Genomic DNA, 26,503 nt, shown 5'->3' with positions numbered 1-26,503 from the left:
CCCTGGAAGCTTGAAACTGATGTCTCTTTGCTTACCAGTTTTTTTCCTCTCTTCCTTGCATGCACACTGCTTTGCTGTAGGGTTGTACACAAGTACTGTGCTGCCGGCATTGATCTCTTTCTCACTTTTTGGTTGGTTTGTTTTTAGGAAAATGGGAGCATATTTAAATGTTTGCTTAGGGGAAAATGCCCTCACAAACAGCCAAAAGTAATTGCATGGAGTTTGTAAACAGATGTAAGAAATAAACGGTGCAGTAGGCTAAATATTGGACTAATAGTCTTTGTTAGTAATGTAAATTAGATAATAGAAATAATATAGACTCAGATACAAATGCCTATTTTTTGCTTTTCAAAAATTATCCAGGACTGGGTAAATGAAGTTGTCCTTGAATAAGCAGTATGCTAAAACCTGTCCTCCACAAATCATCAAAATTAAGCCAGATCCTGAAAGGAAATGTAAGAATATTCTGTATTAATATTGGCATATAAAATTTACAAGAATAATTAAACTGATCCTATTTTTATAAGCAACCATATTTAAAGAGAGTAGTTTTTGTTACTCACACACTTCTCTGGTATTACAAAGAAGAAAGTGAAACTCCTCATGCCAATGACTTTGTTTTTTCATTTTGAAAACAACATTGATTTTTCTCTTTCATTTCTAATCATGAGACCTTCTATTCTTATCTTTTTGGCCTGATCCCTCAACTGGCTCTGTATGGTCACTGGTGTCTATGCAGAACAAGTTGCAGGATTTTGTCTGCGCACTGCTGTCACTGAGGGTTTCAGCACAGCTTGGCATTCTTAACTGCTCCTGAAGAACTGGCTACCACAATTTTTCTAAATCTCAAAGTAATGGATTCCCATGTAGAGGGCAGGGATCCCTAATCTTACACTGAAATCAGTGGGAGTTTTGCCATTCACTTCAATGGAAACAGGATAAATCAGGACCCGAATCAGGCTCACCTTACAGTTGCAGTCCTGATGACTTCATACTGTTTGGTAGAGTCCAATAGATCTGTAAATGTGACTTATTAATGTACATAAGGTGAGCAGGATTTGGCCCTAGAATATAAATTTTAAGGCTTGACAAATGAACTACTTGACTGAGTCCTTTTTAAAAATAATATCAACTATTTGGAGCACATGTTACCATCTTTCTTGTTTGTTTAAACCTGTTAGGCTGTGCATGAGGTCACACACAGACAGGTTCAGGGTCTCTTCTCCCTTCCAAAGTCCTTTCGCTACTTGAGAAATTTACTCCAGCCTTTCTGAGTTCTCCACTGTGGGGGTCTCCCACATAAGGGTACACTCAGTCTCTGAGTTTCCGAAAAAAGCTCTGGTTTATTTATATATGGCAGCCTGGCACAGCTGGACTCCCAGTCAGGTTTTATCTTCAACCCCTGCCCCACAGTTATCAGCTTGTCCTGGTCTGGTAAGTCTTTGTAAGTGGGGGAGGTTTGTCAGCTCTTTCCCTTTCTGCTATGAGCTATAGCAAGAGTCAGCTATTTCAGAAGCATGGCAGCTTTTTCCTCCTAGTTACCACTTACCATACCCTCCTGTGACAAGCTGCTTCTTAAGCTTGCTTCCTCTAGCTGGAGCAGGCCCTGCAGAAGGGCCTATTTGGTAGTGGTTGAACCCAGAGGATTTCATTAGCCGCCTTCTGATTGGGATGGGGGTGTCCACCATCACATACCATACCATACATTTGATAGAGAGGGAAATCTCATAACTGGAACTGGATGAATAATGGATGTTTCAACAGTTTCAGTGAATCAAAAAGTAAAAAAAAGTTTAATTTAGATTGAGTGTTTTTAAACATTTTTCATTTTAAAAAATCTAAAGGAACTTTCCAAATGGAAAGTCATTAGAAAAAATTAAAAAAATTTTTTTTTGACTAAATGTTTCTGTGTCATTGAATCTACATTGAATCTACAGGTTTGATCAAAAAATTTCACCCAACTCCATTCATAACTACAAATACTATGAATCTACACAGTTTGTGATTATTTCAAAGTTAAATAATTGACCTGTACCTAAAGCCATCCACCAGTGCAACATCAGAGGGAATTCAGACATAACTGTAAAATGAAAAACATTACATCATAAATTATTTTAGGGTAGTTTCTCACACGAAGAAAAGCTGAGTCTTCTAAAATAAAAATATAAATGTAGATACAGTTACTAACATTGTAAAGTCTAATGAAATGTAAGCTCAGATCCTGCAAACACCTGCCCACTTGACTAACTTTACTACTGTGAGCTGTCCTATTGAAAGTTAAATACAGGTGTAATTATTTGCAGGATTGAGGGCTTAAAATGTAAACTCTGAGGCAGAGACTGTCTCTCTTTCGTTATATGTTTGTACAGTACCTAGCACATCGGTGGATGCTGATCTCACAGAGCCCCAAAGCAACATTAGCTAGAGTCACAAATGAGATGTAAATGTTGCAACACCTACAGCTCAATTCACAAAAGGATTTAGGTGCCTAACTGGCACTTTAGGTGCTTAAATCCCAGAATCCGGCCCCATCAGGATTCACAAAATCCCCACTCAGCAGCCTCAAAACTCTGTAGGCATCTAAAATCACTCAGCAGTAACAGTTTTTGCAGTAACTGTTCCTTTAGCACCTATGTTTCTACAGCACAAATAAATAATAATAATCTAATTATTTTGTTTTATTTTCTTAAAGAAGATCTGAATAAGATACATAAGATAACCATGGAAACCATCCTCCTTGGTAACTCCGATATGGTACAGAGTTATTGTAATTTTCCTTTAAAATAATTGTTTCTAAGGAAGGAGAAAATTATTTAGCAGGATTAACAGGGATATAAACTGCAGTGATGGGATGAAATCCAGTAAAGGAAATATTATACCCTGATCCTGCAAGGAGGTATTCCAAGTGGAACTCATTGCAGGATCAAGGTTTTTAGTCTGTATCAGGAAATTGATCCTAATAGTGAAGTCTATTGATCTCTAGAACAATTTCTCTTGGGAAATGGTGAAGTCCCATCCCTTGGGATATTTAAAACCAAACTGGACAAAGCACACAAATAATAACCAGAACCATTGTGCATTGGGAGGGATAGGTGATCTAATACTTCTTTCCTATTTCTAATTTCTAGGATAAATATAATAGGATGGATAGGCGAATCCCCTAAAAAAGCATTGTGATGGGATCAAGAGACCCCATGTTGGCTCTGGCAAGGATGGGGTTAAACATCTCTCCCAATCACCCATCCCTGCTAACCAGCATGGGTAGATCAGCAGGTGTTCCCAGCAAGAACTGCTGATGAATCTCATTTGCAGCATGCAGCTCTTTCCTCAGAGGAAAGAGAGAAAGTGACAAGTGAGGATGCTGGAGCAGATCGTAGACTCTGTTTTCGTTGTTGGGACTTAGCTGAAATGAGCCCCAACTTAGACCTTTTGTGTTGGACTTGGCTGAGGCAAACTTCAGTATTACATTGAACTATGGCAGGGGTATTTATGTTTGAGCCTTAAAGGGACAGGGCATTGAGGGCAATATTACTTCTTTGGTTTTATAGCAGTGCACACCCTCCAAGCTGAAACTGCAGACAGGCTGCCCTGTTGCCAATACAACCTCTAAATACACTGCAAGATAATTTAACATTTGGAAGTTGTTGCAACAAAAATGTATTAAGATTTTTAAATGGCAGTAACTCATCTACATGTGGCGCTTGAATGCAAGAAAGATGAAAATTTGAGGGAGAAACTTGAAGGAAAAAAGGCAAAATTAGTCCAATAAAAAAATTAGATCGATAGTATTTCACTAGCTCTATTCAATTTACTGTACTGCACATATATTTAATAACATGCTCACTTACCAGCTGCAGTTATGATAATATGAATAGCAGTAACTGTTATAGCATAATCCCATACCCATTCTTCCACAATCAGGACAAACAGCAGTCCACAAATAAAGTAGGTTATCTCCAGTGAAACCAGGAGAACTATAAAGGAAAACAGGGAATTTACTCCAAGCAGAGTTTTGGAAGGGTGGTTCCCATCCTTGCAACTAATGGCAATAGGCAGTTCTGATTTCTGAAGTTAACCTGTGGCCTGGTCTACACTAAAAAATTAGGTCACTTTAACTACCTCAGTCAGGGGTGTGAAAAATATGCAGCTGATCAACAAGTTCTTCCCCTTAATGGCTAAGCTATATCCCCACTCCCCTGTGTGGAACAACATGGGCCATATTGTGCCATCAGTTTGTAATGCAAGATCCCCACTGAAGCCAATAGTAGTTCTTAAAAACCAATGGTACAATCACCCAGTGGCTCCTTAGTGGAAACAATAGCCGCTATAATGAGGAGGGACAGGAATAGTGTCAGGGTATCCTATATGTTAGGTTTTTACTTTCCTCCCCGTGCAGTGCAGTGGAGGGGACTGTAGTGGGGCAACTGCCCCACTCCCGCAGAACAGGGATTAAAAGCAGCCCTGGAGAGGGCTGTAGCTAGGAAAAGGCTGGGAGGCAGCCAATCAGGGCCAGACTGGGCCCTATAAAAGAGCTGCAGGGCCAGAAGGCAAGGGAGTCTCACTCTGGCCTTGGAGGGAGATGGGCCTAGCTGCCTGGGGCAGGGTACTGGACAGAGCTGGAAAAGGGCAAGAGGAGCTTGGAAGCTCCAGCCTGGCAACTCCCCAGGCTGTGGCCTTAGTCAAGGCCTAAACAGGTACTGGAGCCTGCAGGGATGTAGCCTGGGATTAGGCGGAGGCAGCTAGTCCAACCTCCTGGCCAATGATGAGTGGCCATGACAGACTGCAGTCTGCCCCAGTGAGCAAGGCCTAGATGATGACTGGCAGTAGCCACTGAGGCAAGGTGGGTTTAGAGGGTTGGGGGTTCCCCAGGGAGGGGAGACCCAGAGAGTGGGGATACTGCTGGGGCAGAACCCCAAGGTAAAAGGCACCGGGATCCTGGAGGGATACGGGGCCAGCGGCACGTGAGACACCTGGCCAGCAGAGGGTGCTCTGAGGCTGGAAAGAGCTAATTCCCAGACAACCAGCAGGAGGCGCTGCGCCGGTGAGTCTTGCTTCGCTACAGGACCATAGGTTCCCAGTCTAAATATGAAGCAGTGACCTAGAAGGGAATGGCTCTATATTTCATTACTAATCAAAAATCTCTGTTACAAAGTTTCTTTTGGGGGGAGGGGGCAAGCGGGGGCAGGCAGAAAACATTCTGGCTATTTCTCAGTTACCCAACAACAAAAAATGAAGTACAGTCCACTGGTTTTAATTTATAATTTGGTTTTATAACTTGAATGTGCCTTTGTTTTTATGCTAAAATGGCACAGAACTATTGTCTATATTGAAAACTAGTAATGTTGGGTTTGTTTGTTTTTTAAACCACAACTTTGTATATGATAGTGTCTGCTGCAGATGAGCACAGTTATGTGCTAGATCGACAGGAAGACATCACTAAGTAGGAACTGAATGGACAGACATATCCCTTAGTATCCTAACTGTCCATAAAATAAAAATAAAGCTGTCTTTTAAGAAGTCACTATTATGGATTTTATAAATGTAACGGTTCTACAGCAAAACCAGTTAGGAAAATGAAACATGTTTTTAAAGAGCCAGTATTTAATCTGAAAGTAATTTAAGGCCCTGATCCTGCATATCCTTATGCATGTGCTTAATATTAAGTATGTGACTAGTGCCACTGAAGTCAATGGGACTACTCATATGCATAAATGTTTGCAAGACAGGACCCCACAGAATGGGCCATAACAGCTACTTTGTAGATGGTAGGGTTCTTTCAAAATATAATACATTCTTTTTCTTTTTAAAGGGACATGGTCAACTTAAAAAAATCCTACTTCAAATGTTTATCCTACCGTTACTGCAAGTAACAGTTAAGGTTACTACGACAAAAAGAGAGTAGAGAAAAATATTTTTGTTTCTTCAGTTTAATTTGTGCATTTGTATATTGTCAGTTTCATTCTTTCCCTTATATAATAATTTTTTTTAATTTCCACTGTTTTTGCAGATCTTTCACACAGCAATGTGGGCGAGAGAAAAAAATTAAAAATCAGGAAAAGGTGATTGTAAAACCACATACCCAAAAAATGACAGAAACACTTGTGTGAATGGAGTACCTGAAGCTCTTTTTAGCTCTTTTTTCTTTAATTGACTAGACTTCAAGTTGATTGTGTCCCTTTAAATTTTACTAGTCATTTTAGTGCTCATGAAAATGGGTAACTAATTTGAGCCAGGTGTAGTGCAGGGAGGTGCTGTATAAGCTTCCCAACACCTCAATCTTGACGTCTAATCTCCATTTTCAGCTTCGGGCTTCTCTTTTCTTTGGTCACAACTCGGTTTTGTAATGTGCACAAGTGAGGCCCGCTATAAGATGAGCAAGATCGCATTCATTTGTGACCTCAGTCCTACACTTTGAATCTTCTCTATCTCTGTGTCAACAGACCTTCAGCAGCTATTGTTATAGTTTTTGTTTCACACTGTTCTGCTAACAGATAAATGCTTTCCAAACTAGGGTGACCAGATGTCCCAATTTTATATGGACAGTCCCGATATTTGGGGCTTTGTCTTATATAGGGTCCTATTATCCCCCCACCTCCCGTCCCGATTTTTCACACTTGCTGAGTGGTCATCCTATTCCAAACAGAAAAGAGAATAGTGCACTAAACCGTTAATCTCCCAGTCAGATTTAAAAAGGGATCTTATTAGTGAGTTAAGGTACCCACCAGCTAGACAAATTGCATTGCTACCACGTTAGGCACATATATAGTGGTCAATGGTGTAGTTTTTCTATATCACGTAATGTTTAAACATTATCAGAATCTGAAAAAATAGCTCAGAGTTAAAATAGTCTATTTTTTTTTACCCAAATTGGCAGAAAGCTTTTAAATACAATTGATAATGCAACCATGTCCTCAAAATAGTACAGTTTTGGAAATTTGGGGAAATATTTCACCCCAGATTATATCTTGTATGTATTTTCCCATACTTTTTTGCCTTTTTCTGTAGTCTCATGACAGTATGAGCTTGTTTGTACCATGTTCCAGTGTGGTCATGTGGTTTATGATAGATGGGGTGGTGTAAATGTAGTAGAGTCACACTTCTGGAGGAGGAGAAGCCAGATATATCTCATGCCCTACTTGATAGACGGGGAGCAGTATACCGGACTGCCAGACCTTTCAGTGGTGTACGGCACAACATGGCTATCAAGCAAGGTCTCAACAAGTACTGTGGGAAGCATCAGCATCTTTGCACAAAGGAGAAGGCTCTGACCAAGTATTACCTGACTGTGCATTTTATGGTAGCTATAACAGCTATGAAACAACAGATGCGTGGAATGCAGCCTTCAGCAACAGATCTCCACAAAGAAGCTACCACAAAGTGCTTGACTACAGATGACTCTGCTGTCCGAGATATAAAAAATGTGACTGAAAGAATGACAAATTCTTTTAGCACTGAACCTGAAACAAGGCCAGACAACAGATAGCCACTTGTGAGTATTGCAAGTACAATGTCTGCTGTGCACCCCACCTGAAATCGCAGAAAGTTTGTGCATGATAAGAGAGACTGGCACACAAGAAGTGAAGCAGTTTGTAACCAGTAGGCTGCAAAGGGATGAGATAGACCTCTTTGATCCCATAAAAAGGCATCATCTCAAATCATTTGGTAATCTCAACAAAACAATTGAACAAAAGAAGCACAAGCAATTGCTTGTCAGATATTCAGCAAGCTGACAGTTATTGCCCAGTCCAGAGATGCTGATATCCAGGGTTTGATGAAGTATGAGCTGGCACCTGTCCCATTTCCATCTTTAGCTTGAACAGATCGCTATGAAAGACCCAAAAGAGCAACACGCTGGCTTGGCTGGAGAAAAATCAATCAATGTTTGAGCTATCCGCATCTGATGAGCCAACATTAGCTATTATACATGGTATGATGCTGCTGCAGATGGTGTGCACTGATACTGCCAAGTGAAAAACTTTTGGGGAGCTGTCTGATCAGGTGTTAAATATTATCCTTGGACTAAAATGTCAATACACTGCTGTTGTTGGTGACAATTTTATGCAAATGAAGAATCAATCAAATCTGGTGAGAGCCTGCAGAGGGAAAGTCCAAATGCAAGAAGTTCAGAACCCCACTGTGTTAACACCACTACCAAAGCAAAACTTGAAGATGATATCAAATCCACAGAACAAATCAAATCTCCTCCAGGGAATTGGATTGTGAAGTGTGACCAGAGATTTCCACCTGGTCATGAAGTGTATTTTGCTGGTGGGTTTCACACCATTGCATAAGCAGTGAAAGTAGCACCTGGCACCCACTCTGCAATACCAAAACTCGAGGCAGAAGACAAGGAAGCATATTCATGCTATTTTTGTATGTTGCTCATGCAAAGCAAATACTTGGATTAAACAGGGTGCTAATGCGGAGCTTGGACACTGATGTTGCATCTACATACCCATCTATTCTTGGGATAGATTAATTCTATTTCAAAACTGGTGTTGGCCAAAGGAAGAGATTCATTTTCATGCATAGAATGACTATGGAGCTGGGAAGAGACTTTGGCAGTCTTATTCTGCCAAATATTCATGCTTTCAGTGACTGTGACTACTTCAGCTTTCAGTGTCAGGGGAGAAAGAGAAATGGCTGAAGACAGAAGCTGAGTATAGAGCTCAAGGAGGGTCTGAAACATCTTGGGAGCAGTGCATCTCAGATAGAGGAAGAGACAGACGCAGCCTATGTCTCACTGGTATCTTGATTGTACTGGGGTAAGAAGCAAGCATCTTCGGATAACGTGTGCTATAAATTGTTTGCTAAGAAGAACAAAACAAGTGAGAAACTACTATCAGCAATGGACTCCTTCAGGCACCACCTGAAATGTGCAAATTATCAGTCATATATGTAGTCATGCAAACAGTTCAGTATCTTCAAGTGTCCCCTGTCAGCAACAGATAAATGATAGATAGCATTGGGCATCTTGTTCCTAAAATAATGGTACTGCCACCTGTTCTAGAAGCCATCCTCACCTTTGTGCAGCATGGCTGTGAGAGTACCTGTGCAACAGGGAGATGCAAATGCCACAAGGAGGGTTTGGTGTGGTCCAATTTATGCAACTCTGACAGTGACAAGTGTGGCAACAGAGTACTGAACACATCAGATGCAGAGTCTGAGGGGGAGTAGAAATGTTTCAACAATTTGCAAAGTACTGTGACTATTCTGTGGGTAAATATAGCTTGAAGTAGTGTTGCATTACACATTCAGCAGCTCATAGTTACACATAGGGGTTACATAAGAGTACCTGGTTATACTTTTGTTATTCACATGATATTCACACAAGACATTCTACGCCCTTACGTGAATTGCCATTGTATTCAGTGATCATTACAATTATACCAGGTGTGCTTTCTGCTTATGTCTCCGGCTGAGCAGATATCAAAAATAGGTTTTTATAATTGGGGTAAGGGTATTCTTATTTGCATAACTTCATAAAAATAGCAGATAGAAAAACTTTTCTCAAATCATTCCATTCTACAAATAATGACAAATATTTTGATGTAGTGTATGGTATGCTGTCGTGACTGCAGACTTTTGCTTTAACCGAAGACAAAAAGTATGGGAAAATGCATAAAATATATTGCCTGGGGTTTAATATTTCCCAAGCTTTCCAAAATAGTACTATTTTGAGTACATCATTACATTATCAATTGTATTTAGAAGCCTACTGCTAATTTTGGTCAAAATTAAACAGCTTATTTGAGTTATGGCCCCTTTTGTGATTGTATTGATTTTTTTCAGATTGGATGGCTGATAACATTTACTTTAGACGTTATGTGATATAAAAAAAACACACTACTTCTGGCATCTACATCCACTCTTGTGATGACCACCACATATGTGCCTGCCATGGTAGCAATGAAATTTTTCTAGCTCCTGGTTTACCCCAATGTACCCAAAATGGGTCCAGGCTGGTAGACTATATTGCACAAATGGTTAATATGTTTTCAATATATCTTGTTTAGCACCCTGCACGTGAAGGCATGTAACAAACTATAATGTTATAATTTAAATACAAATCCTATCAATTATGTTGAGATTCAGTATTTACATTGGCATTGTGCAAATGTACACTAGTTCACACTGTGTAGGATCTATATTTTTTCTAGTAACCCATTTTTCTGCTAATCTAATTGAAATGTTCTTTTTTTTTACATCTAAAATCAAATCAATAATGGCACTGAACAAGCATCCCTGCACTTTCTATTCCTGTAAGTGTTTAAGATTATGATCTAAACAATTTACATTTGAACAGCTCTAATTCCAGCTGACATGGTTTTTCTTTGCAACAAATTCCAAACCTGATGAAGCTTAATTTATGTAAATGCTTCTTTTTTCCCCTACAGAGAAACAGTAATAGCTTTGGAAAGGGTCACATTTTTTAAGATCTTGGACAAATATGTATAGTGATTTGTATTCGCTCAAACTATACTTTATTCTCCATTAGTACACTGAACTGCCATTGGGCCAAATCCTGAAGTCTTATCTTACTTTGTATTGACTCTTTGCACTGGCAAAATTGCCATTGATGTCAATAAGAGGTTTATGTGACTTAAGAATTTGGCTTATTATTTATGAGGCCCTATTGGAAGTTGGTTCGAATATGGATAATAGGAAGCTTTACTATAGTAGAGATTAGATTCAGTAACCTTACACAGAATAATTAATAGTTTTATAATGAAAATTAAATGTCTTCTTCATGGTAGAACAATTGGTTTCAATTGAGAGATGCAAATTTGGAAGAGAGAGCATGGGAAAGGCTATGGGTTACTGAGAGGACAAGAAATATGTTAATTTATAAAGTGACCCTGTGGAAGAATTATGGGGAAAATGAGCAAACACTTAAAATTCAATACAATTAAAACATCATTAAAAATATTGAAGCTAAGTGGAGAGGCATTATTAGAATGTTTTAAAAATACTTTGTACATATGCATGGGGGTGGGGGAGAATTTGGGTTTATGTCTACAAAGTGTCTATTTTCTTAGTTCTGCAAAAACTAAGAAACAAAATCAAGATACCTATGTAATTTGGGTTAATCCATGAGGGATTTATCTTAAAATCAAAAGGTGCCAAACCGTCCAACATTTCCAACCTGTGGAGATTTAAAAAAAAAAAGTTAATCATTTGCATATGCTATCACAATTAATGTGTTAGTTACATTATATAATGTAGTTTACTCTATGAGCTCTTTTAAACAAGATTACAAATCGAGTAATCTGGAATAGAGGAGTTCACAAGTGTCTGTGGTTTGCTGCCAGTGTGTGACGTAGGCTTGCCTTCACACACTGTGTCTATACTCTTATTTAATATCAATTTGACATCAAAAGTGCTCTTAATGACTTCCTAAAGCAATACAGCTAGTCTTTCTGTCAGCCACAAAAATCTTTTTTGAAAAAAATGTTATCTTCCCCTGGTGTTCAGGTTTTCGGTTAGTATATGTATGTCAACTGGTTTGATCAAAAATAAAGTGTGAGCCAAACTGGCAACTAAAAATATTTTTATCTATCCAAGTGCTAATTTGTTCATCTAAATGGAAGTTCAGGCACTCTAGCGTGTCTGATGCTGAAAACTGTGCCTACAATATAACTGAGGTCATTTTCTAGACTTCTCCCCCTCCTTTGCTCCACCAGGTTGTAAATCATAAATGCCCCATTTATGTTCAATCACATTAATTATGAATGCTAGAAATTCTTACCTAAATGCTGTGAAACAAATGCTTAGGACCACATAGTACACAGTGTAGAAAACTACTACACATATCAACAGGTTCAGCAGCACAATCTGTAAAGATAAAATGAAATTAAACCTACTTCCTTATCTGCATTTGTTAGGTGGGGTGCCAGGCAAGCGATGCTAGATTTCTATTTAGGAAATATTTTTTTGAATGTTTAAGGGGAAAGAAGTATTTGGGTATGATTTTTTTACCTCATCTTATATAAAGTCCTCAAGTAAATGACACAATGTTGTTATAATGTGTTTTCAAATAACCCACCCCCTAAAATTTATCATTTTTTTCATATTTTTGAAAAGAAATATACAGTGTAATGAACATTCCTTTCTTATTATGTATCCAGAGATTAACTGCTAGAGGCCTATGTAATCAAAATGGCCAGTGGAAAACACATTTCCTGGCAGTTAATGATCAGCAGGAGGAGTTGAGAGCCTAAGAAGATCCAGAGGTTTAATCAAGCCTAGTTATTAACCGCCAGGAAATGCCCTCCCTATAATTGCCATCATGAGGTGTATCTATATATACATATAGAAAACCATACAGTAGTGATGCTTTTATCCTGTCTGTGTCCAGAGATCCATGTGATGCTACTATATAGTTTCATTGACAAGGACATAGACTCTTAAAGGACATCTCTCTTAAAACATAAAACAATTTAAAACTTTATTGAGGCTATTTGTAAAAAAAAAATCCAAGTTTTTGAAAGCAACCATTATCTAATGGTCAAAGCAAAGGTCTGGGGGAAAAAAAGAAGGCTGGATTCCATTCCATGCTTTGCTACAGACTTCCAGAGACACCTTGGGTACATCATCTAATGCCCGTGTTCCTCGCTATCCCCATATGTAAAATTGAGGTAACACTACATCACAGCGGAGTTCTGGGGCTTAATTTGTTAGCGTGTTTAAAGTATCTTAAGATCCTCTGGTGAAAGCTGCTAGAGACATGTAAGGTATAATAGTTCACAGATTAGACGGCCAGAAGGGACCATTGCGATCATTTAGTCTGACCTCCTGCAAAACACAGGTCATCAGACTTCCCTGAATTAATTGCTGCAGGTATATTGTATTTTATAGGCTAATATATTTTGATAGTAATAACAGATGCTGGCCACTGGAGTCCACTTTGGTTTCTGTTATTCTCACTATTATGTATGATGTGCTCTGAGGTATCCATTCACCCCTATATTTAAAAAAACACACCTTGAAGTCAGGGATTTGCATGCATAAAAAGCTGGTGTGTGCATTAGTTTCAAATGCACACTTAAAACCAGCAAGCAAAAAAGTAGCACCAGATGTTTACAGCACAGTGTGGTGGGCGGGATCATCCTGGAGCAATAGAGTCAGGAAATATATGTTCTCTCCCTCAACTTCCATATTGTCTAATGTTTTCTTATGCTGGTCAGTATTTATGTCCCTCCCTTTCCTTTTCTTTAAAAAACAGCTTCTTCTTTCCTCTCACTGTTACCCATTTCAGATTTATCCCCATCTTCCCTCCCATTTTACTTTTATTCTTTCCCCTAATTCCTCCATTTTCATCTCCTGTGTCCTATTGCCTCTCCTCCACTCCTTCCCAGCACTTTCTCTCTTGGCCTCTGCACTCTCTGCAGTTCCCTGTCTCTTTCTTTCTTCACACAGGGGCACCTTTTTCTTCCTACAGAGTCTAACCCTTCTCTTTTCCTCATGTTCTTCGTCTCCCACCCTATCTCTGAGAATAAATATAGGTGTGCATGTTTAATTCTGCCACATGGTCAGGTGGCTGCCTCTCTCTAGCTCTTGCTTTGACAGCTCCTGCATTGTGCAATGACTGAGACAGATACATGCACAGTGGGAGCAGCAGACAATGAGCCCAACCGGAGAAGGCGACTGACACTCACTTACCTGCCTTGTAGTTGGAATGGTGGATGAACATTTGTTTGTTTTCTGAACCTAGTTTTTCTTCCATTGCACTCAAAGACCCATACAAAAACCAAAGGGAGATTAGAGCTCTGAGTGTTTTTAAGTATTTGCTATTAGTATCAACTTTGTACAGAGCTGAAGGCATTTGCAGCTTGGTAAATTCCAGTAATTATTTTTATATTAGTAGGCAAGAAACAGGGTTCATGCTCTGGGCCTAATTCTTCACTGCTTTTCACCTTGGTAACCATTTACACCTGTGCAAAGTGACTGTAAACTGCTAATATTCTGGTAGCATTTTACACCCACTTTGCATAGGGGTAAATGACTGCACAAGGTGCCAGGTGATGGAAAATCAGGACCTCAACATAATCATGTTAATCTTTGTTACCAGGAGCTGTCATCTATCCTGAGGGGAGATTGACTTCAATCCTCCTGGGAACAATAGGAGATGATGCGCAGTTTTGCTTGTTAGCCTTTAGCGTAACTCGTATTGAAAGCAATAGAGATGGCAGCAAGTTTGAAAGAGGGCAGTACTTTGTGGAATTCTTTGTAGAAGAACATTCTTCTTCAGCAAGAACTACAGATATTCAACAGAGAGGATAGGCAAATCAAACTTGGGGGTAGGGTGAAGGGCAATTTGCAGACAGGAACGAGAGTGAAGGGAAGGGTTGGCATATGCACAGAAAACTGTGGAGGTCATGAAATGGGGAAAACTAGCCACTTGCTTTGGTTGCTTTGTTCTGATCCAAAGTGTCGTAAAGCAGCCAGAGTAATCTCGTAAATCTGGCACTAAACGTTTTGTTGTTTGTTTGTTTGTTTTTTCTAAACCCACAATCACAAGTTTGGTACTTGAGCTGGTCAGAAATGTTTTTTCCCCACAGAAAATGTCAATGTTTTGTCAAAAACTGACATTTGTTTGGTTTGCAGGTTTTGAGGGGAAATTTTTGACCAGCCTTGCTTGACACTATATGCACGGTTAAAAACACACACACAACCTTAACTCTGTCTTGAATGACAACACAATGAAAAACCTGAACAAAAGTCTGTCTTTAAAATTCAATTTCATCTAATCTGCAACTGCAAACACAACTATACACTACTTCTAATTTCATGGTTATTGCATGGTATCTCTAGAGGGAAGAATTAGGGTTGTTTGGGTGCTTTAGAAGTACATTTCAGTAACTTAATACGTCTGAATTTCTTTTAAATTTAACTTTTAACTCTGAATTAAATATTTGGTAACAGTTGGCTAATGTGTTCTGAGCTGAGTTGTTCAGTTTCTGAAAACTCATTTCTATGAGGCCCACAAATGTTAAGCCTTATTGGCATTATGCCATGAACGTTGCACATTCAGGATCCCAATTTAAAACACTACCACACTGGTGTAAGTTATTTCCATCATCTAGGTCTGCTGGTGAGTTTTAGGGTACATCTACACTACAGCGGGGAGTCGATTTAAGATACGCAAATTCAGCTACGTGAATAGCGTAGCTGAATTCGACATATTGCAGCCGACTTACCCCGTTGTGAGGACGGCGGCAAAATCGACTTCTGCCGCTTTTTGTCGGCGGCGCTTACTACCACCTCTGCTGGTGGAGTTAGAGTGCCGATTCGGGGATCGATTGTCGCGTCCCGATGGGACGCGATAAATCGATCCCCGAGAGGTCGATTTCTACCCGCCGATTCAGGCGGGTAGTATAGACCAGACCTTAGTCTCATCTATTCCTGTCTTTTACATAGTCCGTGGCACAGAAGCTAACCATGTCTTCATCTGTGTCTGGTACAGTTCCAGTGCTTAAAAACTAATGGTATGCTGTACAGGGTTTGAAATGAAGGACTGCAGGGGGAAATAGTTTCCTTTTTTTTATTTACTATATGTGAGGAGATGAAAGGGAATAAACGTTCCTTTCATTTAAGTCTTGCTGGAACTTTTGAACTCCTGCTAGATTCCCACACATTCATAACAATAACCGATAAAAAGGAGATTCTTCCTTTCATTACACCATAATTAAAGAGGCTTAGAGAATTTTCTTTCTTAAAAATTACTTGATATAAATGTTTGCTCTTAAATTCTAGGTAAAGAACATATCTCATCCAGCGTATGGAGAACAAGAGCACTATATGAAATGAATACATATATTTATTATATATATATATATATGTATTCATTTCATATAGTGCTTTTGTTTTCCATATGCTGGATGAGATTGTGTGTGCGTGTGTGCGTGTGTGCGTGTATAGGTAGATAGATAGATCTCTCTCTCCATATATCTTTTGCAAAGGTAAATAGGTCACAATGTCACTTCTGATAGTAGTTTAATTTAATTTAATGTGGTTATTTACAGGTATGGGATGAGTTAGACTCAGGAAGATTTAGGAGTACGTTTTCAAAGAGATGTATGACACAGACACAAATCCTTTCCTTCGTTAATAAATCCTGGGCATGTAACATCCAACATTCTGCTCTGTACCGTCACTTCAGTGAAAATACCCCTTCTCTTGCAAAGAAAATGATACTTTCTCCCTTTATTTTATTAAGAGTGCTCTTCTGTTACATCTTTTCTACTAGCTTTAGATGAATCATAATGTTTGTTTGGTTTCAGCACCCTCATGATCTGACTCATGGAAAGTTGTAGAAGTTTGTTCCTTAAGAGTACATCTTAATACATACTAGAAAACTGATCAGCCAATCTAAATGGTAGTTGATAACCTATCAAGACATCTTATGTTATTATAAGTAATCTGGGGCCATCTCATAAGTCCCTGGGGCCATTGAATTACTAAGATTAGTGTTAGTCTTTTTTAACATTCTTTATGATCAGAGTGGGGGGAAAAGCACATTAACTAATTATATTTGTATATGACCCTAAGTGAGAACAATAACAATACAAAGGCATCTAGAGAGGTTACTGTTATGGGGCCTAATCCTGCAAGTTGCTGAGCAATTCTGTAAAATGCAAGACATGCTCAATTCCTAGTATCAGCTGATCTGAATTGACATCAGTGGAAGTCAGGAAGCCTCTGTTCCTTTCTGGATCAGTTCTATGGGCAGGAAAATTAAATTGAGTTTCAAACTGGAAAGATGCAAATTGATATAGAGAAAAATTCCAACCACAGATAACACTGGTCTACAATTTTTGAGAAGTCGTCTGTTTCAGAGATAAAATGTACTATTTATTATGTATTTTGATGTGCTGAATTCAAATATGACAATTAAAACAACTGATTGGCTACTGTTTCTAAGATATTTCAGTTTTTACATTTTAGGTCTATGTATATTGTGTAGATAGTAGAGTTTTAATCATAAATTGTAAACCTAGGTCTTTTCATGTGTTTATGGTTGCTTTACATAATAATATTTCACCTGTCCTGTTTATGTAACACTTTAAATATCAGCAAAAGGGTTATATAAATAAAATTTATTATGAAACAAAAGGCAAAACACTATTATGTACATAGTTTAGTCCTATTCCGTGTCTACTCGGCGCTTCTTGGCTTGTCTCTTGTATTCATTAAATGGAGCATCTCTTGTCACTGTCCAGCAATAGTCTGCAAGCATTGATGGGCTCCATTTGCCCTGATAGCGTTTCTCCATTGTTGCAATGTCCCGGTGAAATCGCTCGCCGTGCTCGTCGCTCACTGCTCCGCAGTTCGGTGGAAAAAAATCTAGATGAGAGTGCAAAAAATGTATCTTTAGTGACATGTTGCAACCAAGGCTTTTGTATGCCTTGAGGAGGTTTTCCACCAACAACCTGTAGTTGTCTGCCTTGTTGTTTCCGAGAAAATGTATTGCCACTAACTGGAAGGCTTTCCATGCCGTCTTTTCCTTGCCACGCAGTGCACGGTCAAATGCATCATCTCGAAGAAGTTCACGAATCTGAGGACCAACAAAGACACCTTCCTTTATCTTAGCTTCACTTAACCTTGGAAATTTTCCACGGAGGTACTTGAAAGCTTATTGTGTTTTGTCAATGGGCTTGACAAAGTTCTTCATCAGACCCAGCTTGATGTGTAAGGGTGGTAACAAAATCTTCCTTGATTCAACAAGTGGTGGATGCTGAACACTTTTCCTCCCAGGCTCCAATGACTGTCGGAGTGGCCAATCTTTCTTGATGTAGTGGGAATCTCTTGCACGATTATCCCATTCGCAGAGAAAACAGCAGTACTTTGTGTATCCAGTCTGCAGACCAAGCAAGAGAGCAACAACCTTCAAATCGCCACAAAGCTGCCACTGATGTTGGTCATAGTTTATGCACCTCAAAAGTTGTTTCATGTTGTCATAGGTTTCCTTCATATGGACTGCATGACCAACTGGAATTGATGGCAAAACATTGCCATTATGCAGTAAAACAGCTTTAAGACTCGTCTTCGATGAAGCAATGAACAGTCTCCACTCATCTGGATCGTGAAGGATGTTGAGGGCTGCCATCACACCATCGATGTTGTTGCAGGCTACAAGATCACCTTCCATGAAGAAGAATGGGACAAGATCCTTTTGACAGTCACGGAACATGGAAACCCTAACATCACCTGCCAGGAGATTCCACTGCTGTAGTCTGGAGCCCAACAGCTCTGCCTTACTCTTGGGTAGTTCCAAATCCCTGACAAGGTCATTCAGTTCACGTGTGGTTCAGAGGAAGAGGATGGGAGAAAATGTGGGCCCTGTGACATTGATGGTTCAGGACCAGAAGTTTCATCCTCTTCCTCGTCTGACTCAAGTGAGACTGATTCTGGTGAATCAGGAACCGGCAGTCCTTCTCCGTGGGGTACTGGGCGTATAGCTGATGGAATGTTTGGATAATGCACAGTCCGCTTTTTCTTCTTTGACACACCTTTCCCAACTGGAGGCACCATGCAGAAGTAACAATTGCTGGTATGATCTGTTGGCTCTCTCCAAATCATTGGCTCTGCAAAAGGCATAGATTTCCTTTTCCTGTTCAACCACTGGCGAAGATTTGTTGCACAAGTGTTGCAGCATATGTGTGGGGCCCACCTCTTGTCCTGATCTCCAATTTTGCAGCCAAAATAATAGGCTTTCTTAACCATAATGGTTATACTGCGCTTTTGTGATGCAAAAGTCACTTCACCACAAACATAGCAGAAGTTATCTACACTGTTCACACAAGTACGAGGCATCTCTGCTCACTTTGGCTAAACAGAAATGTGTCCATTTGCAAAATCAAACACTGACAAATAAGAGAGCACGATACTGTATGATTTCTAGAGCTGATTTAGGGCAATTTGTTCAGCAGAGTGATGTAAGCTTCGTTATGATTGCATCATCCATGACTTATAGGAATAACATGATGCAATTCATATCATGTATGATGCAATAGCAGCTTCAGATTGCATCATTCCTTGTTTTGCCTAAAAAGCAAGTACTGTCCAAACCCAGTCATAGATTTATTCATAGATCCAGTCAAAGATGTATTTTAGTCATTTCTGGTTTAAATTGAGATCCCTTCCCTTTATAACTCACTTATCCTCCGCCATTCCCAAGTCAAGGGTCGTATATACTGACCCAATAGCATATCTTGAAAACTAGAGCCAACTAACAATTTTAAGCATCATTTTCATTCTCAGTGACCCAGAATTAGTAAAGGTTGACTACATTTATTTCAGAAGCATTTTGGCTGTAGAGCAGTGTTAGTGGGTGCGAATTCCAGGAAAAGGAGCTATGCAAAAAAAAAAAAAAAAGACCAAGAAGTGATAGTATTCAGGAATTGGCTATGAACTTGCACTATAACAGAATGGCAAAAATAAGTGACAGTATGATGACATGTTGCAGCAGAGACCAGAGAAGTGAGTCCCTTTCTGTGTGACATTGATGACACCACATATAGAACAATGTAAATAATTTTAGGCAACACCAGAAAGACATTAACAAACTGGAGGGAATTTAGAGAACAGCAGTAAAAATTAATTAAGGGCTGGAATTGACTTCTGAAGAAAGAGTAAAAATTAAATGTGTATAATTGGGAAATGATAATAGTATACTTAATATTTGAAGAGGGACAGGAATTGTTTGGAGTACAATTAAGTGTCATGAGTGGAAACAGAGCTGGTCAAAAATAAAAATTCATGAGACATTTTGAAATGTCAAGTTGTTTCCATTTTGTGGAGATTAAAGGGGACTCATTTTATTTTGATCAAATTGTTCAGAAAGAATTTGATCAAAATCAGTTACTGAATATTTTCATTTCCCCTAAATAGGATTTTTGGCAAGCAGAACATTGGATTGTTCTTAAAAAAAACTTTAAATACATTTTCAAATGTTGCTAACACATTTATCCAAAACCAAAAAAAGGAAAAAGTCAAGTTTGTAACATAATTTCTTAGTTTTGAAAAAAGGCTATTTTCCAATAAAATTCAGCCACTTCCAAAACTTAATTTATTTTGGTAATTATTGCTAGATCTTTTTGAATGATCTTCTACATAGTGGAACTCATGCCTACAGAATGGGGGGACGGTATCCAGGAAGTAGTCACTCTGAATAGAATGTAGGGGTAGTACTGGAGAGACAGCTGAAGATGAGCTCCCAGCATGATCCTGTGGCAAAAAGGGCTAATGAGATATTTGGATGTATAAGCAGGAGCAGTGAGTAAGAGAGGGGAGGTGATTTTTACCTCCGTATATGGCATAGGTGAGACCGATACTGGAATACTGCATCCATTCTGGTGTCCACAACTTTAAAAGGCTGTTAGAAAAGGTACAGAGCAGAACCACAGAAATGATTCAAGGGCTGGAAAAAAATGCCTTTCAGTGAAAATTTTTAAGGAGCTTAATCTGTTCAGTTTTCCAAAAAGAAGATAGAGAGGTGACTTGATTTTGCATGGGGAGAAAACAGCACGTACTAAAGGGCTCTTTAACTTAGTGGAGAAAGGCATAACAAGAGCCAATGTTGGGGAACTGAAGCCAGACAAATTCAAATTAGAAATAAGGCACACATTTTTAACAATGAGGATGATAACCATTGGAAAAAACTACCAAGGGAAGTGGTGGATTCTCCATCTCTTGATGTCTTCACACCAAAACTGGATGCATTTCTGGAAGATATGCTTTAGCTAAACATATTATGCTCTTAGTCAAACACAATTTATTAGGCTCACTACAGGTGGATGGAATGCTATGGCCCGTGATATACAGGAGGTCGGATTAGATTATCTAATGATCTCTTTTGGCCTTAAAATCTTTGAATGTTTGAGTTACAAAGCGCTAGAGAATATAAAGAGAACAATCCTGCATTGGCAGAATCATAGGCAACACAGGCAACCTGAACCTAACATTTTTTTCAGAAGGAAAGCAAAATAAATCATGTATTCTGGTGCATGGCTTTCAATCCAAAAACTTTTGTCCTAGCGCAGTATGACAAAAAGCATGCCCATCATGTCTGAAGCAGGTTGATTTTTTTTGTCAATCTTTTATAATTTTGTGCACCAGATAAAGTCAAAAATAATCTCATCCCCTCCCAACCAGCCAATGAAACAAGCAAGTAAAATTCCTTTGTCTTGTACAGACTGAAACCATAACCTCCCACTCCTACCCCGTGGGACTTCTCCAAATTAAAGTTGGCTAAATATCTCTTATCATCTGGTCAATTCCATATAATCCTCCAACTTTTGCTTAAATGTAATATTATGAGACTTCACTGCATCCCCTGGCAGTCTATCCACCATGCTATAAAAAAAAAAAAAAAACCCAAAAAACAAAAGTACAATCTTTAGGACAATTTTGTAGATGTAGTTTACATTGCACTTAACTAATTAGATGTGCATTTCATGGAGGTCTTAACTTTATATTAGCAGCTGAATTAGGATGGCATTACATTTTATCAGCTGTGATGCAAGATTGTACTGTAATGAAAGCTGTGATGCAGGGGGAGGAGACATGGACTTAAGTGAAAATATCAGCTCCGGAGGAAAGGTGTGAGCTGATGTCTTGTTGACCCTTACATATCCTCGGTTAAATTCGGACCCTATTGAACTTCATGACAAAACTCTCATTAACTTCAGTGGGGCCAGGATTTCACCCTTTGTCCCCAGCATATCCTTAGCCACTACTTCAAGAATGGAGTAGTCTGTTATTTTGCCTTGATTATGCTCAAGTAGGCTAGGGAAATGCATTTACTTAGATGCCAGGAATTTACCACTAAAAGAATGACATCAACAATTAAAGCTCTGTCCAGAAGTATTAAATTCTGCTTCAGTTTTTAAAGAAGTATTTTGCCATTGAAATTTAAATGTAATTGTTAAAAAGTCTCAAAAATCCAACATTTAAAGTTCCACATATTTCCCCCCTTTTTAAAATATCCATTAAAAATGCATTTTCTTTAAAAGTAAAACCCACAAATAAATTGTGAGTCATAGAGTTATTTATTTAAATGTTTATGCAATTTAAGGAAAGAATGGAAGAACCTGAGGTGATATCTTGGAGAGCTCAAGGTTAGGGTTTTATTAGGCATTTATAAGAATTATATCTAGCAAACTGCACCCTCTTTACATCTGTATCAGATGCATGTTGTAGTATTCACTATCAGCATTATAAAGGAGGTAGTGCACTTTTCACTTGCTTTTTCAGAAACTGAAAACTGGAAAGTATGCTGTCACAACACAGGCAACTGTTTTTGTTTTAAATGCCTACTGTAATTGCGTAATGTCATAAGTACTATAACATGACCTAAAATGTAATACAAACTCAGTTCTTTTTACCTTGGTCTCAGGAAGGTTGATCTTAAGAGCCATGTACGCATCATAAGTAAAAGGAAGTGATGCAGTTATGTTCCTTATGTCAATGTCAGCTGGAAAAAGAAGCTATTTTTCACTCAAAAAGTGCTCCTGTAGGTGCAGTATAAGACTGAGTAAAGCAATGTTATTGGATTAAACTGGACCAAGACACAAGCCATCTGTGAGCTAACTATAAGCTGCTGTGGCCCAAACAGAAAATCCTTCCTAGCTCATTAAATGCTCATACTGTTTGTAGAGATGGTCAACCAAAACATGTATGTCTCGATCAAGTCTGCAAATAGAAAGCAGCAAATGATAATTTCTATTTTCTATGCAATGTTCTTTGATTACAGTTAATAGCAGTTTTAAAGTCTCCCACCTCCAATTAGTTTTACAGTCCTTAAAATTAATTTTATACTCCTATTTACTTTAAATCTGGAAGGGTACATTCTTTTTGTTCTTTGTTAGCACTTTTCTGAAAGCTACACTGTATTACATCAGCTAGAATTCACATTTAATCAGGTATGGTTCTGTTCTGTTCTGTGAAGAAATGCTAGTCTTGTGATATTGCCTTTCTCTTTTTCCTGAATCTTATTTTGTTCTTGGGTGACATGGAATTTAGCAGGTTTTGTAGCAGATCCATCCATTACTGAGCAGTTCTTTAATGGATTTGGATTTCAACTTTGACAGGTGACAGCTTGCTATAACATAGCTATATCTATTTTTAGGGATGAGACAATACAATGCAATGGTTCCAGAAGCTGAAAATGAATGGATTATTAATTGAATTTCTTTACCGTCATTAAAATCTGAGAAATTATCATTAAAATTTTTGGATTTTTATGAGACAAAATTAAAATGATTTATTTTAAAACATAATCTATGCTCTACAAACAAGAGTTCCTGCATGTGTATTACACCTCTCATGGTATGTGTAATCTCACGTTGTAAATACTGTAGGGAAATAGTTACATTTTTGTGGCAAATTCCCCCCAATGCCAAAGGCCAACACAATGCCTATGCATCTCTTAAGGCCTAATTTGAGGATATAAACAGTGCCCAGAGCTTGTTCTGGACCTACAGGAATAGGTTGTAAACAAGCATAACCTGGAATTAATTCACATAAATTGTAGGATTAAATAGCAAATTAATTAGTAAAAATCATAATGAATTAGTTTGTAATAATCTGACTGTTTGCAAACAGAACAAAACTAGTTTTTTTTCACAAGGAACGAATTCTACCAGCCCCAAATTATAAACTGAGATCTAGGTGCCCAACTCTCATTGAAATGTAATGGAAGTTGGGTGTCTAGTTCCTTAGGCTTCTTTGAAAATCCTAGGTTCAATTTACTTTACACAGTGTCATAAATGTCAACATTTTTAGTAAGGTGGCAGCCTGAGGTAGACTCAGAAAAGCCAAATATTCATAGAATGCCTTTGATCCTAAACGAGCCTAAAACACTTAATAAGCTATATACAGACACTGCCACTGATATGATTGTAGTCAGGTGGCACGAAAAATGCTGCACCACAGGGAAATTTTTCCTAAGACTCTTATGACGATCCCATGGCATTTTCATATATGTCCACATAGAATCCAGATCTTGTCTGCCTTGAGGTGTCTTAAATATGTTCGTTTATTCACAGTGAAAAAAGTACAGATGGGCAATTTTTTTTTTTTTTTTTGATGAATAGTAATGCACATTTTGGATCACCAAATCTATTAATAAATTTGAGTTGAATTTGTGAATAATTTCAGCTGAAAAAAATTGGATTTTTTTTTTAAAGTTGAAATGAGTCATTTCATCTGTTTCAGAATGAAACATTGAATTTTCATTTCGGAACAGCCTTTTGTTTAGAAATTGGGCTTTTTTAAACAAACAAATTTGAAGGTTAAAAAAAAAGACCAAAAACAACAAGAAAAAAACCTGAAAAAAATATTATTTCAGATCAAACTAAACATTTTTTTGTTTCAGCAAGAATAAGTGAGGGAAAATCAGTTTAGATTTAAACTGAACCATTTTTTTTTTTCTTCAGATTTTTCAGTTCGGCCCCATAATGAGGCAGAGTGGCCTCATTCCAGTACAGGGGGGGGGATTTAATCACCCTGTTGGGCTCAGCAAATTCTGTGCCACCCCCCACACAGGAAGTGTGGGGGCGGGGCAGTAAGTATAAGAACAGGGCCCTGCAGCTCAGTTGGAGCCAGCCATCCCTCCCAGGGAGCAGAACTGCCAGCAGAGCCCATGACCGGCTGTGGCAGATGATGAATGCCCTGAGCCAAACTGGAGAGTAGACAAACAGCTGCCCCAGGAGATGGAAAATCCTGAAGAGGGAATGGAAAGCAGGCTCCCCAGTAAGGAGACTGGGAAGTCCCAGCACCCATGAAGCGGCCCCACCAAATGCTGATAGGAGGTAGCCCAGGAGAATGAGACATTGGGTCCTGTTGTGGTGCCAAGAGGTGAGGCAGCGACCCCATATTTTCCCATCATCCCTGCGATGGGTTCACCTGTCACTTCTAGGTCTCTGGGCTGGGACCCAGTGAAGCATGGTGTGCCTGGGTCTCCCTACCTCCAGCCCCACACTCGAACCCTGAGATCGAAAGCCTGAGCTGCTGGTTCCTCGCAGCCAATCAGGCAGTTCAGATATAGCTCACCTGTGTTCATTAGTCTGCCTGGAGAGTGAGCTAGCTAGTCCCATGCTTAGCTGCAGGCCTTCATTCCTGACACCTTCCTAACTTGCTGTCCAGACGTATTGTTTATACATTTTATGAGTATTTCATATAAGCCCACAATTGTTCATAGTTTGGTCACAAAACTAGTCAATAACTAGAGGAACCATTCCTATAGTCATACTACATATATATCTCACTGAAGTTAATGGATGTTTTGTGCTATGCAGCTAGCAAGATATGGCCTAAGATACAGAGTTAAGACCAGAAGAGCACTTGTTTGGTAATGTCAATAAACTAAATATACCTAAATTAATGGACAGATCTGTAAATATAGAAATTCAATAACATGGAGGCACTAAAAAAGAACAAGGGTCAACCATGTGGAGATTATCCAGATTCTGTGATGGAAACTTGCTAGTGTTACTAAAGGATGGCAACATCAGAACACATGTACAGCTGTCTCCATCTGCGGATAGGGAGGCTCTACACCTACACATCTAGGGTAGCAGAATATAACTTGAAAAGGAAATTTTAGTACCTGCTAATTTTCTGTTTTTGTTCCAGTGACTGGCAGATTCCGGCAGCACAGCTGAGGGAACATGGTGAAAATCCATGTTTTAAGAATAATAGTCAAATTTTATTTAATCTGTATGTTGAATCACTATCAGGGATTAGTTTAGTTTATAAAACCACAGACTTCTTGGTTGTGACCTATTGCCGATGAAGGTTGGCACGTGCCCAGGCCACCCAGATCAGGATGGAAAATTGGGTTTTGTTTTGTTTTTTTGTAGTGTTGGCAGGTTGTACCCTCATATAACATATTTTAATATATTCTTCCCCCAGGTTGCTGGTGAGTGTAGTTTGAAAAAGGCTAGGAGAATGAGAACTGAAACAAAGTGTTCTTTTGGTGAGTGGGTCTGCCTGAGGCCAGCTCTAAGGGAGACTGGCACTGTTGGGTGAGGGCTCTGGCTGCATTAAAATTTTGTTGGACTGTTTTAGGCAATGTGGTCTTGCCTCAGTCCTTCAGATGCCTTTGATGTTACAGTATGAAGGAGGCTTCAATATATTCTGAATTATGTTAATAAGATGTGGCTATCAGGCTCAAAAAAAGTGTTCAATTTGGCCTCTACTGAGGACACCTCATGATCTCTACTGCACCCAAGAAGTTAAAAGAATCAAACTTAACTCATAAATGTCATCATACATTTTTCATTTACAACTTGCAAACAAATAGGATTTTTTTTTTTTTTTTAGTGAAGAATAACCCCAGTGGGTTATATGTCCCTAAGGAGTTGGCTTAATAGGAAAAATAGAAAACAGCATCTTTTGGTTGGTTGGTTATTGACATTGCTGGAATTACACTTTCTCTGAACAATTTAAATGAAGGCTTTGAAAATGTTGGTTGAAGAACTAATTTCGTAGGAGTTAT

General features: G+C 38.8%; 1 protein-coding gene across 1 annotated transcript; it reads right to left on the bottom strand.

Moving 5' to 3' along the window:
* Positions 1 to 348: 348 nt before the first annotated feature.
* On the bottom strand, positions 349 to 22,421 carry TMEM244 (transmembrane protein 244). Its single transcript, XM_054022874.1, has 6 exons — positions 22,389 to 22,421; positions 11,750 to 11,835; positions 11,073 to 11,146; positions 3,849 to 3,974; positions 2,036 to 2,080; positions 349 to 443 (listed from the first exon to the last, which is right to left on the bottom strand). The coding sequence occupies exons 1-6, from the start codon at positions 22,419 to 22,421 to the stop codon at positions 349 to 351; spliced, it is 459 nt and encodes a 152-aa protein (XP_053878849.1).
* Between the last annotated feature and the right edge of the window lie 4,082 nt (positions 22,422 to 26,503).

Source organism: Malaclemys terrapin, chromosome 3 (genome assembly GCF_027887155.1).
Source record: "Malaclemys terrapin pileata isolate rMalTer1 chromosome 3, rMalTer1.hap1, whole genome shotgun sequence".
Lineage (NCBI taxonomy): Eukaryota > Metazoa > Chordata > Testudines > Emydidae > Malaclemys > Malaclemys terrapin.
The sequence above is the reverse complement of the archived record's forward strand: the minus strand, read 5'-3'. Positions and strand labels throughout refer to the sequence as shown.

Excerpts from the sequence above, each read along its gene's own strand:
- TMEM244 (XM_054022874.1), bottom strand. The coding sequence starts at position 22,421 with ATGGCTCTTAAGATCAACCTTCCTGAGACCAAG. Across the intron at positions 11,836-22,388 it reads TCAACCTTCCTGAGACCAAG|ATTGTGCTGCTGAACCTGTT; the intron begins GTAAAAAGAACT and ends TTATCTTTACAG. Across the intron at positions 2,081-3,848 it reads TATTATCATAACTGCAGCTG|TTATGTCTGAATTCCCTCTG; the intron begins GTAAGTGAGCAT and ends TTCATTTTACAG.